We start from the raw sequence: 17,497 nt of genomic DNA, 5'->3' as shown, positions 1-17,497 counted from the left end.
TCTGACAAAGGTCTAATTACTCAAATTTATAAGGAGATAAATCAATTGTACAAAAAAATCAAGCCATTCCCCAACTGATAAATGGGCAAGGGACATGAATAAGCAATTTTCAGAGAAAGAAATCAAAACTATCAATAAGCATATGAAAAAATGTTCTAAACCTCTCATAATTAGAGAAACTCAAATCAAAACAATTTTGAGGTACCACATCACCCTTAACAGATTGACTAATATGACAGCAAAGAAAAGTAATAAATGTTGGAGGGGATGTGGCAAAACTGGGACACTAATGCATTGCTGGTGGAGTTGTGAATTGATCTAACCATTCTGGAGAGAAATTTGGAACTATGCCCAAAGAGTGCTAAAAGACTGCCTGCCCTTTGATCCAGCCAAAGCACTACTGGGTTTGTACCCCAAAGAAATAATAAGGAAAAAGACTTGTACAAAAATATTTATAGCCACACTCTTTGTGGTGGCAAAAAATTGGAAAACGAGGGGATGTCCTTCAATTGGGGAATAGCTGAACAAACTGTGGTATCTGCTGGTGATGGAATACTATTGTGCTCAAAGGAACAATGAATTGGAGGAATTCCATGTGAACTAGAACAACCTCCAGGAATTGATGCAGAGCGAGAGGAGGAGAAGAACCAAGAGAACATTGTACATAGAGACTGATATACTGTGGCATAATCGAATGTAATGGACTTCTCTACTAGCAGCAATGCAATGATCCAGGACAATTGTGAGGGACTTTTGAGAAAGAACACTATCCACATCCAGAGAAAGAACTGTGGGAGTAGAAATACAGAAGAAAAACAACTGCTTGATCACATGGTTTGATGGGGATATGATTGGGGATGTAGATTCTAATCGATCACTCTAGTACAAATATCAATAATATGGAAATAGGTATTGATCAATGGCACATGTAAAACCCAGTGGAATTGCTCATTGGCTACGGGAGGGAAGTGAAAGGAGGGAAGGGAAAGAACACAAATCATGGAAAATCATGGAAAAATCATATAATCATGGAAAAATATTCTAAACTAATGAGTTAAACAAACTTTAATTTTAAAAAATGAAATGCAAAAAAAAGAATCAATAAATAAGATCTAAAGATACTATAGAAAGATACATAAATGTCTCCATCTGCACTCGGTCTATCACCTCTTTTCATCCTAAGACCTCAGGAATTGTTAGTGGTCATTGTATTTAGCTATAACTCTTATGAAGCTAGCAAATAACATGAATATCCACAGGGTGGGAATTCATCCTGATTTCACTGGAATACTGGCTTGAAATATACTACTTGGGACATTATTCTTACTCTCTCCACAGATCTATGCATGTGGTTAAAAGAATTCTACACCCATATGTCTATATGTGTGTTTATAGCTGGTTAAAAGAGGAGGAAAGCAATGTGAGAACTGAAGCAGAAACAGACTTGAGTGGCTGATTCAAGGCTATACAACCAATCAGTTGCATGCTCCTCACAACTAGGACACAAGTTTTGTGCTTTTGCCATGACTCATCTCATTTAATCTTATGCTTCCTATCAGGAAAATAGGGAAAGAGGGAAACTATGAGTAAACTATAAATTAAGCCTACATAAGCAATAATACACAAAATTTCAACTGTAGTTTCTTCTAGAAGCCAAAAATTTATTATTTACATATTCAATTCTCAAAGCTATACAGAATATTTTACAAGTATGCAAACAATATATAAAATCAACATTCTATAAAAAACTAGAAACTATTTAGTAAAGAACTAAAAATGTTGAAAAGCTGTAACCACCACCATTTTTTTTTAGAACTGATTAAATACAGAATGCACATTTATGTACTTATGAAGCCCTAACATATGCACAGATGTCACAATGTGGGATGAAGAGAATGGAAATCTCCAGCACCATCATGTACTTTAATGATCGTGCGCTTAACTGATGGCAAAATCTTAATAAAATGAACTGGTCTTAAGAATTTTTGTTAGAAGATAAAACCAGAGCCCACTTTAATAGTCTAACATATTTATATACCAATAAAATATCACTCTTGAAGTCTAGGTTATACTGCAATCATTACAACTTGAGTTTTTTCTTTTCTATTTTCTCATTATATTTGGTCCTTGAAAAATGATCTACATGTAGGTGTAATGTACATTGTGACCATTAAGATAATTAGGAGAGTTTTTATGTACATGGGGGGGAAATCAAACTTACATGCATTTTTAAGAATTGAAGATATTCTACTCTCATTGATTATGTGACCAGTGGAAATAATTGCTATAACCTGCATGTTTATTTGAATACAATTATTTTTTTTAAACCCTTACTTTCCATCTTGGAATCAATCCTGGGTAGGGAGTGTCTGAGGCCAAATTTGAACCCAGGACCTCCCATCTCTGGGTCTGGTTCTCAATCCACTGAGCCACTCAGATGCCCCCTACAATTCTTATTAGCAATCCTCCAAACTAAAGAAAAACATACACCCTTCTCCAGAAAACCTTAAAATATTAAAAATTGAATATTCAGAACATTAACAAGGAACAAAATTTTATTCTTTTTTTCTCATCTCTACATATTTCATCTCTTTTACCTTCAATTAGGCACACAGCATGACTGGCATGTTTATAGGGCAAACATTTTCTCATTTAAGGCAAATATCTGTGTTGTATGTGCACAAAAGCTTAAACCATTGAGAAACAGCTATCAAGAATCTGTATAAAACTGAAAATCAAACTAAGGTATAATTTTTTAAAAATATTCATCAGAATAGTGATGTTAACTAGATGTTAACATGTTTTATGCATAAATGAATATTTATAGAACTCTTCTTAAAATATCTATATCTGAAATAGTCTAGATTTTGTAATTTAGAAAATAATGTTAGAAAATTAAATATCCTAAAATTGCAATAAGGCGCTCTATTGTAAGGCTCCCCTTGATATAAGGCTACTTCAACTTGGTTTCTAAAAACAGTAAAAATATGCACTAAACATATTGCTCACATAAATTTAAAAAAGAAGGTGGTGAGTTTATTTTCCAAAATTAAATTCATATTTAAAGCAAATTGAGACTAGGCCAAATATGAATTTCTCAATGTTTATATTTTCTGATCGAAAATCAAATGTACAACTTTTAGGACATGCAAGAGAGCAGTGACTTCACTGAACCACCAATATACCTTTACATAACTTGACATCCATTTACATTTTTTTTTAAATCTACATTTTTGTATTTTTAGATAACTAAACACCTTTTGAAATTTGGGGGGGTCAGAAATATTCTAAATTCTTCTTCAGAGATGGTCAATATAAAACTAAGTTGGCACAATGAAAGCTTAATAACTACCCAATCTCTTAGGATATTTGACATATTTGTTCATTAAACTTCCAGTTTAGGATACTAATTGCTAAATAGAGACTGCTAAGATGATTTTCCTGATTTCAACTTCTGCTCTTCTTCATGTTTTTTAAGCAAGTAAACAATGTAAATGTTGTAAATTACAAATTCCAATTCTGCAGAAAACTCCAAGGACAATAAATCCTACTCGTTTTTGAAAGTTCTTTCCCTTAAAATGAAAATAAATGACAGAAATTATATTTAAATACAACCTGCAGACTAAAGGCACTGTATTCTTTTAAATATTTGACAGTGAGCCCACTTGTTTTTACTAACAGGATTATCAGAATAATCATCAAGGGAGACACAACTAGTTACTTTTATCTACTAATTCAATTCAATTCTTTGGAAAAGTTGGGATAGGGATGGCTGGTCCTCTAATTTCAGCAGTAGAAGAACTTCTAGGAGAGGGAAATCCCCTTTAACAATACCGATCAGTACTTTCTCTGCAATTAATAGTTTTAAACAGTTGCATGAGCCCTGAGAAGTTGACTTGCCCAGAATCACTCAGCCAGAGGTATGATAGGCAGGATGTGAACCAAGTTTTTCTGGCTTCAAGCCTGACTCTCTGTTCTCTATGTTATGCTGCTTCTCAATCGCCTTGAAAAAGTTAAATAAATGTAAAATGATAAGAAATTTTTAAAAATCACCACATAAAATAAAAATTAAAAGAATCTGAATTATAAAGTATTATTAGGGTGAGAGAATATAAAGATTTCTGATCAGTTATAAAAATCCTATATTCAATAAACTAGGCAATAATACCCATATACAATCTAGGGGAAAAAAATCCTTTCTTAATGTTGTTGTAGGAAAGCTTTTCTTTTTTTTTTTAAACCCTTATCTTCTGTCGTAGAATCAACACTAAGTATCATTTCCAAGGTCAGTAAGGGATAAGCAATTGGGATTGAGTGACTTGTCCAGTGTCACACAGCTGGGCAGTGTCTGAGACCAAATTTGAGCCCAGGACTTCCTATCACCAGTCCTGGCTCTCTATCTACTGAACCACCTAGCTTTCAAAACTCAAGAAGACCTCTATATATGTGGCACTTCCCATTGAGATAGTTGGGACTACCAATGAATAAAGTGCAAAACCAGAAAGTGTCGCTAATTCATTATTCACTCACCACTCATTAAATGACTGTCATGCAATACGTAATAATTTGGGGCCCATATATTAACAAAAATATCAGTAATTGTCATCAGTTGGCATATAGTACTGCTTGCGTTCAGTTCTTGGTCACAGTATTGCACAACTCCCCTTGGAAGCTTTTTCTTATTCTATTTAGTAAATGGGTGACATTATGAATGTAGTGTCAGAACCTGCAGAGCATAACCCCATTAATTTTCATCTCACATTTGCATTGCTGAAGATTATTCACATTCAGTTGGCACATTCATTTATTGGATTTATTTTAAATGTACCCATTAACCAAAGGCCTCTAGGGCACATGAGCAAAAATATAAGAATTCAGTCAAATACTACACTAATGATATTATTCATTAAAAAATTCCACAGGAAGGCTCTCTCCATTAGAGGTTATCAACTTTGAGAAACATATCTCATAGGTATTCTTCCAAACTCCAGATTCAGCAGAGTTTACAAATGTTATTGGGTTTCTACCTTACCTGGTTTTATTTTATATTTCCTAGAGAAGGATGTATTTATTAAATTCACTAAATTTGAAATTCCAATATTAACACTGCCATAAAACAAAAACAAAAACAAACCTATGTTTCGAAGGGTCCTTTTCCCTTTTAAAAAAATCTATTTGGATTATAGACTTAGTAATGGTATTACTGGATCAAAGGGTACAGAAACATCATTGATTTATTAATTATTTAAGAATTTTTGAAGTGATAGGAACTGAGATATAGTCTGGACCTATGATTTCACTGATGAGGAAACTTGGTGATGATGCTAAAAATCCTAAAAATAAATCAAGTCAGTTTATCACCTTGATGTCTTTTCTCCCTTCCCTCCCTTTTCTCCCTTCCCTTGTATTTTGCTGTTGCATAAGGATAAAGACTTACTACCACTAAGTCTCAATGCCACAAAACAAAATCTTCCTGAAGGAATGAGTCACTGAATTTATCCATTGCTATGCAGATGAGATTGCCAAATAATAAAAGAAAAAAGACCTTGAGGGAGCTCAACCAATTCATCCTCTCACCATTAGACTCATAAACCAAAATTAAACAGCAAGTAATTTTAAAAAAGAGAAAATCATAGTAATAATATACCTTGAAAACAATGGATGTCATAGCAATTCTAGAACTGTCATTAAACCTCAGGGATTTTTTTTTTATTTTGCTTACTATCTTCCAGACATTCTATATACTAGTTTAACAATCCCTACTCTGGGCAGGTGACGAGAATATACAATATCTGACAGAACAAAAATCTGTCTCTTATTCCCTTCTCCTATCTACATGGAGAGGCAGAGAACTAGTCTTGTTCACTCTCTGAGTCAAATCACATCTATAGTACTATTCCCAGTTCAGGTCATGGAGAAACTCAAAATGCAGCTAGCAGTACCTCCATGTAGAGCTGGCTCTAAACTCTTTAATAGGAATTCTGGAGAAGAGAAGGCTAGGGAATTTGGGGGGTAGGGTAGGGAGAAGGAAGGGAAGAGAGAGATGGTGACTGTCTTCATACAATAGTAGGGTTGGTTTAGCTGGTCCAGTGGGTTGCCAGGTACCCAGAGGCATATTTCACCTTGACATAAGGAAAACCTCCTAGCCTTGTTATTAGAGCTTTCAATTAGGAGGCAATGATCATGGTTAGGAGTTTTTCAAAAAAGGCTGGAGGACTAACAGTCACCAGGTATGTTGAAATGGAGGATTCTTAGTCAATCACAAATGGCTGAGGTCCCTTCCAACTCAAAGATACTAATCCATCTCCATCTATCTCCTTATAAACTTGTTTAAATAGAAATATATCGAATTGTGTCACAGAATATACATCACCTTTTCAAATTTTTCCTATAAAAAGATAACTAATTTTTTAATATAATTTTATAACTAATTTTTTCCATAACAAGCTCCAACACCTCTTACTATATAGATGTGGCCCCTCTTTAAAAAATTAAGAAAGTTGATGTGGAAGAACAAGAGTTCAAGAATATTAATATTAATGATTAATGATATTAATGGGATTAACTTTTAAAATGGAAAGAAATGTGGTCTCAAACTATAAAGATGTAATCATAAAAACAATCTGGTACTGCTAAGAAATAGAATGGTGGGTCAACGAAATAGATTAAGCACATTATATATATATATACATATATATATGTGTGTGTGTGTGTGTGGCACAACATATGTACATATATAAATGGCCATAGCAATCTCATTTGATAAACCCCCAAATCACAGATTTGGGGATTAGAACCTTATTTATTTTTTGTTTGATCAAAACTACTGGAAAAACTAGACAAGTGTCTCAGAAGCTAGGTATACACTAATATCACATACCCTATACCAAGATAGGGTCAAAATGGGCATATGATTTATTAGCTATTTGGTGATACCATAATGAAATTAGGGAAGGATGGAATAGTTTACCAGGCATGTCTATAGATAATGGAAGAAATTATGACCAAACATGAAAGAAATGTGAAATTTAAAATGAATAATTTTGATCATGTTAAATTTTAAAGGTTTTGTATGAACAAAACCAATATAACCAGGATTAGAAGGGAAACAACTGGGGAAGATATTTCACAGCAAACTTATCTGATAAAGGCCTCATTCCTCAAATACATAGAAATCTGAGTCAAATTTATAGGAATACAGTCATTCTCCAGTTGGCAAATGGTCAAAGGATATGAAAAAGCAGTTTTCAAATTAAGAAATCAAAGCTATTAATAATCATATTAAAATGTTCTGAATCACAATTGATTAGAGGAATGCAAATTTAAAAATTATCAGATTGGCAAATATAACAGTAAAGAAAAGTGATAAAAGTTGGAGGGAATGTGGCAAAGTTTGGACACTAACATATTGCTGCTTCAACCATTCCAGTAGACAATTTGGAACTATGCCCAAAGGGCTATAAAACAGTGTATTCAAACCCTTTGATCCAGTAGTACCACTTACTAGGTCTAAATCCAAAGAGATTTTTTTAAACGGGAAAAGGATCTTTTTGTACAAAAATATTTATAGTGGCTCTTTTTGTAGTGGGAAAGAATTGGAAATTAAGAGGATGTCCATCAATTGGGGAATTACTGAACAAATTGTGGTATATGATTGTAATGAAATATTGGTATGTTTTAAGAAAAATGAGCAGTATGGTTTCAGAGAAGTCTGGAAAGGCTTGATTCAAAGTGAAATAAGCAGAATCAGGAAAACACTGTCAACAGTAATAGCAAGATTGTTTGATTATCAATTGCAAAATACTTAGCTATTCTCATCAATATAGTGTTAAAATTGTTATTACATGTAACTGAGAAAATAAAATATTAAGTCTAAAAAAAAAACCTTTAAAAGCAATTACTGGTGCAACTGGGTGGCTCAGTGGGTAGAGAAGTAGGCTTAGAGACAGGAGATCTTGTGTTCAAATTTGGCCTGAGACACTTCCTATCTATGTAATCCTGGGCAAGCCACTTAACCCCAATTGCCTAACCCTTACCACTCTTCTGCCTTTAAACTGATACTTAGTATTGACTGTGACCAAGGAAAAAAAAAAGCACATTACAGTATCTATTTTTTTAAAAAAGGAAAATTAAGGGATGATTATTCACATTAAATAATTATTCATTTTTAAAAAAGAATAAATCATGTGACTCTGAAATTATTAGACCCTGGTACATTTGATACATTATTCGATATGAAATCTAAATTTATACAAAACTTTTTATGACTATATCTATTGAATAAAATTAGGAACACCTTAAAAATTATAGCTCACGTGCCCATAAAATTCCTTTCTCTGAAAGACAATAATTATATACTCTGGCATACATAGGCAAAGAATGATAAATATATCATTTACTCTATCTAAATATTCACTGTTAAAGGGAATCATTTTTAAAATGGGGAAATGCTCATTGTTCTTTAAATTTTAATAACAGAAACCATAAAATATGGAGAAATATGTTTTATTATTTTGAAAATATTCTGTATAAAAGATTGTAAATTTTAGGAATTTCTGTATAAATTACAAAAAGTGATATAGCACCTTTCATAATTCTGTGGGGAAAGCCCACATTCTCCACTTTTTTCAGTAATATTAGGATAATGACATGTTTTATTCAATTGAACCTCTTTTCTGACCACATGAGGTAAAAAAAAATCTTCATTGGTGGAGAAACACCTTGGCAAGATGTTTGGCTACTCCTTCCCAGAGAAACTCCTATTTCAGGAGATACCAAGTCTGAACAGTCAAGAGGGACAGTTCAAGCCCTGTTTCAGAAGCCCTCAGGGTGTTCCAGCTAGCAAGCAACTTATAGCAGGTTAGCAAGCTTTTTGAAGGGGAGTAGGGATGTTGAGTGAAAATTATTAGGTGGTGATTTATTAGCTATTCTTGCAGGGAAATCTCTGGCTCCTCCCTTAACAGGGAAGGAGAAATTGTCAACTATGCTTGCCAAGACTGGCTTGCCTATCCTGATACAGTCTAGGAGGAAGTCCTTGGTACCTAAAGGACCTAGAGACAACAATAAAATCAGACAAAATATTATGACAAACTTAGTGGCTGGCAGAATAGCAAAGTAGCAAAGCAATCTGCCAAAGGGGGGAATGCCAATTTGAACAGTGGCCAGCAACTAAAAATGTCCAAACTACCCCACTATACGATAGTGAGAAAAGTTGTAGCCTTTGACATAGACCAATGACCTCCAACTACTTTAGGATCTCTAAGCCATAGAAACTTAGCCACGGGATCACATCCAGAACCCTAACAAAGACAAATAAACAGCTTCTGAAGGAGGACAGGAGGCACCAGCTATTTACAGGCCAATCATAGAAGAACTCAACACTTAGCTAGGTCTCAATAGGTTCTTCAAAAGGAATGTTACAACACTTTAGGAGTCCTCTAATGTGAATTGATTGAAAGTATCTCTGGGGAGACCCCTCAGAAAGCAATGTATCTAGTACCTCAACATAGCTAAGCTTTGGAACTCCTGCTCTGGGCCAAGATGACTTAATTGGTCAGTTCCTATGTAAGTACTGTTATGGTGAGAAAAGTGGTTATATCATTCAGAGTAGCCACTTCTGGGTTTCAAGGTTCAGGTTCACTCTGAACACTGTGTAGAATAGACACATGTCTCACATTGCAATCTATTACTGTTGTAATACTTTGGAGACTACCAAGTAAATGATGAGTCAATTTTAACTTTTTTTAAAAAATAGGAATCAATTAAAAAACCTTCATATTTTTAGAGAAAGGAAGAACAGGCATGTTGAAGTCTCTTCTTCACAGGCAGTTAGGTGGCACAGTAGATAAAGTTAGACCTGTTGCTAGGAAGACTTGAGTTCAATCCAACCTCAGACACTTACTGGCTGTGCAGCTCTAGGCAAGTAATTTAGTCTATCTGCCTCAGTTTCCTCAGTTGGAAAATGTAATCATATTTGTATTTACCTCCTAAGGTTGTTGTAAGAACCAGGTAATATTTGTAAAACAGTACAGTGCCTGGAACATCTTGCCACTGTTATTCAGTCATTTCAGTTACTTTGGACTCTTTGTGACCCTATTTGGGATTTCCTAGGCAAAGACACTGGAATGATTTGCCATTTCTTTCCCCAGCTCATTTTACTGATCAGGAACTGAGGCAAAAAGGGTGAAGTGACTTGCCTCAGATCACATTATAAAGTGTCTGAAGCTGAATTTGAACTCAGAAAGATGAGTCTTCCTGATTCCAGGTCTAGAACTCTATCCACTGTGCTACCTAGTTGTCTGTTTGGCACCCAGTCATTGCTTAATGAATTATTTTCTTCCTTCCTTCCAACTTTGAATCTCTGTGAACTTGTACTTTGAGTTTCCAAATCTAGTTAAACAAGCCAGGCTTTTTAAAGAGTAACTGAACATAACATTTAGTATTCATACAACAGAAGCATCTTTCTCTCCCTCTTGCTCTGCTCTGCTCCCCAGGGTCCCTTTTTCTCATATATTCCTTCCACAGTCATACCTGTTTGATTATCAAAGTTGAAAAATACAGATACACCTGAGAAATTTGGGATAGCCTTACCTTGGCACAGTAACTTAAGCCCAGCAGTTCAACCAAGACATCCATCAAATACAGTCAAATACCTTTGGAGTACCAAATGATGTACCAAAAAAAGCTATCTAATTAGTAGTTTTTTTGAAGGGCTAATTCACTTCTCTGAATCAACTAATATTGAATTAATGTGGTTTCTCATCTCAGATTTGTCTATTTCAAATATGGTCCAATGTAAACTGGGGAAAGAGGGCAAGGCAAAAATTAAGATGGGATGGATCCTGGAAATGATGTCGCATACCCTATACTAATAAGACAGTGGAGATGTTTGGTGGAAAATAAAAGAAAGGGGGGGGGCAGGAGATAAGCAAGTTGAAAAAGAAAAAATGAGAGATCAAGAGACAAGATAAGAAAAGGGAAAAAGAGTGAAATATAGAAGGAGAAATGAATCTGTTCTATTTGGCTCTGCAAATATTTTGTAAATTTGGCTTCTGTTTAATTGCAATTTGATTGCTGGCAAAGGATTAGAACTGACTGACAGATGTGGCTGAATATCCCACAAATGCTCTGTAGAACTTCCAATTGTTGCATAGTATTTATTACATGGAGCTAGAAACCCACATAAACTTCTGAATTGGAAAATTTCTTAATAGGGAGGAAAAGGGAAAAAGAAAGTATTAACTTCCTGTGTTAAAATTAGATATTCTTAAAATGAATGACTGTATAAAGTTAAATTCTAGGACCATAAATGCTAAAGAAAACACTTCTCAAAAGGTCTCTTTTATTTTCTGTTGTTACAAAATTTGAAATTGGGCTACTTCAGTGATTCTTGGCTAAAATCCATAGTCTATGTAACTGCAATATTTATGGAGACTAAAAGATCTCTGATAACTTAAGCATGGTTAGTTCGAATTGACCATGTGTACTTATGAGACTTTGCCAAAAGATTTGAATATCTAAATTTGCCTCAAAATGGACCTGTGCTTACCTCAGAACATAAATGGTGAAATCATCCCTATACTATGTCAATTAGAGATCTAGAGAGCCTTCCTCAACCCATCTTAATTCTAGTACCCTCTCTCTGGTAATTATTTCCTATTTATCCTGCATATAAACCAGCTCTGTATATATTTCTTTGTATGTTGTCTCTTTCATTTGATTGTAAGTTCTTTAAGGGCAAGAATTAACTTTTACTCCTTTTTGTATCACTAGCACTTAGCCTAATGCCTGGCATGCAGTAAGCACTTAATAAATATTTATTCATTGAGTCATGGGAAAGCTTTTCTCTCTTCCTGTGTGTTCAATGAAAGCAAACCTGACTTCCTTGTCTTCCTGTTTAATCAATTAAAACATACCTACTCAGTATTCCATGAGGTCCTTATACTCCTTCCTTTTATTGTTTCCTTGATCAGCTTGGGAGATAGAAATGTAACAAGATGTTCCTAATGTTTCCATCTATTTTACCCTTCTCAGCACGATGGAAATAGTGCCCTGGTTTTGTTTGCTTGGAGTTTTGTTGCTGTTGTTGCTGTTTTCCGTTTGGGGCTTCCAGGCTCCAGCAGACCAATGGCATCTTGAAAGGATACCTGGGTAACAGGTTTAGATTGCTGTTCCCTGGCTGAAACCTGCTACTATGAAATGGAAAGTATTTCTATTTTTGTTGATGCAAAGGAGTAGTGGATGTAGACTTAAGACTATTAAAGCTTCTAGCAAAGTATATATAGTATAGTTATAGTAGCATCGGTAAGAATACTTTTAATGGAGGTTTTACAGAATTTTCACATGTACTTCTAAAAGGTTTCTTTAAAATTTTGTGATAGTTAGGTAGCATGCTGGACAGAGCACCAGGCCTGGAGTCTCAAGGATCTTGGTTCAAATCTAGCATCAGACAACCCCTAGCTGTGTGATTCTGGGCAAGTCACTTAACCCCAATTGCCTAGCCCATACCACTCTTCTGTCTTAGAACTGATATATTTCTTTAAAAACTATTCCTGTTTCACAGATGGGTAAAAACAGTGGCCCAAGTTGGTGAAAGGTAAGAGAGAGAATTAGGACCCAGGACTCCTGATACAGAGACACAAGCCAAAAATCTTTCCACTGGGCCATAATGTCTTAATTCAGGATAGCCTCTTGCTCATCAGTACCTCTAAAGATGCTATAAAAGCTTTTCCATCATGGAAGAAAAAAACATGAATAAATCTTTAAGATCAACTATAAATGAAGTCTTAATTAGTGGATGGGAGAAAACCTCATTTAGCAAAAGCATTTCCCTATGAGAGCCAACAACCAGTATCTTTAGTGGTAGAGTATTTGTGTGGACAGACATTTGGGTACACATTCTAAAAATACGTGAACAAATTCTCCTTTTAGTCATCATGAACTGCCACATGAATTTTCTAGTGTACTTTGATCTAAACTGGCATTGGGCCAGATATAAAGTTTATCTTCACTGAAGGAATGAACAAGAGATTTATTTGGCATTTGCTGTCCTGACTGTGCACTCATATGTTAGTGTTTTAATCTGTTAGCTTTTTCAGTCAATCAGTCAATCTGTGTAAGACAATATAAGAAAAGCAGCAAGAACAGTGGAAAAAACTCTGCCCCTGGAATCAGAAGGCAGAGACTCAAATCCTATATCTGATGCTATCTGGATGACCTTGTGAGAGTAACTTAACCTTCCTAGGGTTCAGTTTTATCACCTGTAAAGGAAAAGATGGGAGGTCTAGATGACTTTTGAGGTCATTTCTCTCTTTAGATCTTTTGTCCTATAAGCCAAGACATTGTGTCCTTACCTCCAAGAAGTATGCAATCAAACTGGGGAGATGGCATATATACACAAAAAGTTTCTAGTGCCAATTAAATTTAGGGTGATCAGATTTCTTTTCCCCTCATCTATGTGGGACAACTCTAACTTAATTTCCATGAATCTATATGCAAATTACCAAAGCCTTCATCCTAAGTAAAGACAAAATGAATTCTTTAAAAAAAAAAAAAGCAATCCTTACATCCTATCTTAGAATCAATACTTAGTATCAGTTTCAAGGCAGAAAAGCAGTAAAGTCTAGGCAATTGGGATTAAGTGACTTCTCCAAGATCACATAGCTAGGAATTATCTGAAGCCAGATTTGAACACGAGACTTCTCATCTCCAGGCCTGGCTCTTTATCCACTGAACCACCTAGCTGCCCCAATAAAATTAATTATTGCACCTTACTCCATGCAGAGTCAAATCAAAAGTAGCAGAAACAAATCAGAATATTTAACTTGGAAGCAGGACAAGTGTGACATACCAGTGAAAATTCTAAGAAGATTAGACTGATAACTAAAGAGTTAAAAAAAATCATATCATTCATGTAGGGCTAGTCATTATTCTTTTATTTTTTTTTTTTAAGAATGGCTGATACTGCCAAAGTCTAGTTTGTCGGGATTTTCCCCTAAATTCAAAGACAGCTTTAGGGACAGAGAGATAAAATTAGGTACTATTCCTTGACTCTGGATCCTACTGGTAACCTTTAATTACCATACCCCTCTATGAAACCCTTATGTCCAAATCATTACTTCGAGTAAGTTATTTTGTCTGCTTTTAAATTTTTAGTATTATGTATCACACATTTAAATTAATGATGTCTCCATTATTTTAATTCTTAGTAATTTATAATCACAGTTTCTTGATGGGAGTGATGATTATGAAAACAAACCAGAAATTTAGAGCTGTATTGTTATATTTAGGAGTTAAAATGTATTACTAACTTAAGAATATACAGTTTCATTTTCTTGGGGTCTAAAAACTAGTGAACCTAATGAGTATATTTATCAGTATCTTCTAATAGACAAGAAGTCAGTGTGTTTCTCTATCTGTACAATTAAAAATATCAGATAAGAAGAACTAAATCATGCTTTTCAATTGTCTTAGCTGAATCAGTCTTATTATACTGCCAGTTCAATGGATTAGGCAGAAATCAATCATCAACACTACTGAAAAAAAAAGTTCTGATTAGGAAACTGTAAAATTTCAGCAGCACTGAAACATGACCTTAGATAAAACTGGCCTGCAGGTCTACTTTCTAATGACACTTCATCTGAAATTACACTCAGCCTAGAATTTGAAGTTATTTTCTACAATAGTACAATAGGGGTGTGAGTATATGTGTCGTGCTGGAGCTGAAAATACACTAATAATGTACCATTACACTTCTACTGCTAATCCAACTATTTCTATTAAATTCATAATGTTGGAATTGAAGCTTTACCCAGACATCTAAAAACTCAGTATAGTGCTTGAAGATTTCCCAAAGTGCTTTCCTCACAACTACCCTATGAAAGAGATGTACCTGAATCATTCTCCTCATTTTCATAATATAGAAACTAAAGCTTTGAAAAGCCAAGTAATTTAGTTATGGTCACACAACTAATAAATACTTAAGGCAGAAATAGAACCCAACTTCAGCACTTTTTTCGCTGACCAAATGATCTATAAGGACAAAAATTTTGATGCCATCAACATGTTAGGATAAGATCTGATGAAAAGGTAATCCAGGAATCTCTTCTTGCTTTTAAATAATTTATATGGATGGATCTATCAGGAAACAATGAAAAGGAAAAAGCCATCTGGACAATAAAGGAATATAATATTCAAAATTCAATAAAGCTATAATATACAATGAGTATTATAATAAGAACAAAATGCAAATTGAGACAGATGATGAAGAATCAAAAATTATCCCTGTTTGCTTAGAGCCTCATTCAACAGCTTAAAATTTTTAGCCAAATCTCTTTAGTATGCATTAAGCCATTCTTGCATGCAGTATATATTTCTGGGATACTCCTGACAATGATGTGAAAAAACTGTACACCATCAGGAAATAGAAATGCTTCTCCCCTTCCCCCCCCCTCCCCACTAACCAGAATACTATAAATTCCAAACTTTTCTTCTGAGTACAGGCATTGAAACACATTTGGAAAATAGGACCTTAAGTTTTCCAATATTTAAGTAATGTGTGCTTTTAAAAATCTGTAGTTATTCAAGGCAAAGAGGATAAAGTCTAAATAATGTCCTAAAATCTTCCTCTCGCCATTCCAAGAGCCACTGTGTCTTTTCTTCTTTAAGTTCCATCCTATATCTTTTTTTTTTTAATAAATGAAATCTTCTTTTCCTTATCTGGGCAAGATTACATTTACCCGACAAAGGTGATGACAGTCTTCTAGAAATCCTCCAGCAAGAGATTATTGTGGAAGACTTGATAGTTCCTTTGATCAGCAGAAATAGTATAGCAAGTAATGGCAGAAGGAAAGCAGCAACAAGTCAATTCAGGAATTCGGTGGAGAGGCTCCTACTATATCGAGCAGATCTAAACTTGAGCTCATGGTAACATTGCACAAAGCTATGATAGATAAAAGTTATGGGCAATGCCAATAGAACAATTCCACTCACTACACAAACTCCTCCAAGGATTCTTCCAGGCACTGTGATAGGATACATATCACCATAGCCAACTGTAGTCATAGAGATAATCACCCACCAGCAGGCAGCAGGGATGCTGGCATAATCTTTGTTAGATGTTTCCAGGTCCAGCCCATGTTCAAGAAGCTGAGAAAGTGCACTAAAGATTGCCATGGCAACACAAATAAAGACAAGTAACATAACCATTTCTCTATAACAACGTTTGAGAGTCAAACCAAGTGTCTGAAGGCCGATGAAATGACGGGCAAGCTTAATTACCCAAAAAATCCTCATCATTCTAAGGACTCTCAAGGTGACTCCAGCTCTCTGAAGTTGAGAGTTCTCTCCTGTAAAGACTGTCATTAACACGGAGATGTAATAGGGTGTGATTGCCAGTAAATCAATGATGTTCAGGGGTCTCTTGACAAACTCACACTTGTTTTTGGAGATGATGAACCTCACAATGCACTCTGCAGTGAACCAACCTATACAGATGGCTTCAATTATCCTGTCAAGAGAACAAAAAAAGAATTGATCATTTTATTTTTAAGCATTTTAATAGCACTCAGATTTTTTTTCAGATAGTACGACACTGACATTAATTCATTTACTTTTCCAGAGAACATGAAGAACAGAGACAGCCTTATCAGATCCACCACAATTTCATAACCAACAAAACAAGCCTACAGATGCAAATTTGTCAAGTTAAGTCCTTATTTATTTGGAAATTTTAAAGTTTCCACTAAATTTAATTAGATGCCAATACCATTATTTCTGAAAAGCAAGATCTTATTTAACAATAGGTTAACTTGGAGCTATCAACAATATATAAACAATATAATCCATTGGGTTTTTCTCAAAGACTTTATTTTTGCAAATATCTAGAGTTTAAGTTTTATACAAAGTTATATTTTATATTTATTGTACATATTGAAAAGTAACAAATTAAAACTTTCTCAAGGTGAAATCACAGATTTTCCTTTTATTTATTCCTCATCCAATGCCATCTTGGGCTGCATTTAAAGAGGCACAACTCCCAGTAATAGGAAAATGGTAGTCTCCCTATACTTATCCTGGTCAGACCACATGTAAAGTGTTCAGGTCTGAGTGCCTCAAGGTAAGAATGATATAAAAAAGTTGGAGAGCATCTGAGGACAGTAAACAAGAGAGTGAAGGCCTGTTGTGAAGGGCTTCATGTCAAATAACAATTAGTTGAAAGAATTAGGAACATTTAGCCTAGAGAAGACTTAGGGAGGGCATGTCTGAAATGTGGTCATGCAGAAGAGGGAATTAAGACTTATTCTTTTATGCCCCAGAGGGCAAAAACAGCCACAATGGGTAGAAGTTGCAAAGGGATAGATTTAGGCTTAGTAATAGGAATAATTTCTGAAAATTGGGCCTATCCAAATGTGTTATGGGCTACCTTTAGAAGGTAGAGGCCTCTGCTTCATTGGAGGTTTTTAAGTAGAGGCTGGATGTCCATGTTAGGAATGTTATA

The 17,497-nt window shown here is 34.8% G+C and overlaps 1 protein-coding gene across 2 annotated transcripts in view; it reads right to left on the bottom strand.

Moving 5' to 3' along the window:
• Window positions 1-1,675: 1,675 nt before the first annotated feature.
• KCNG3 (potassium voltage-gated channel modifier subfamily G member 3) overlaps window positions 1,676-17,497 on the bottom strand; it is a 56,764-nt gene continuing 40,942 nt past the window's right edge. For both annotated transcript variants that reach the window (XM_001375671.4, XM_001375688.4), the window contains exon 2: window positions 1,676-16,507. In XM_001375671.4, the coding sequence (XP_001375708.1) occupies window positions 15,862-16,507 (646 nt within the window). In that variant the 3' untranslated portion in view covers window positions 1,676-15,861. The remainder of the gene's footprint in view (window positions 16,508-17,497) is intronic.

The sequence above is a fragment of the Monodelphis domestica genome, chromosome 1 (assembly GCF_027887165.1).
Source record: "Monodelphis domestica isolate mMonDom1 chromosome 1, mMonDom1.pri, whole genome shotgun sequence".
Lineage (NCBI taxonomy): Eukaryota > Metazoa > Chordata > Mammalia > Didelphimorphia > Didelphidae > Monodelphis > Monodelphis domestica.
This window is presented reverse-complemented; position numbering and strand designations above follow the sequence as displayed.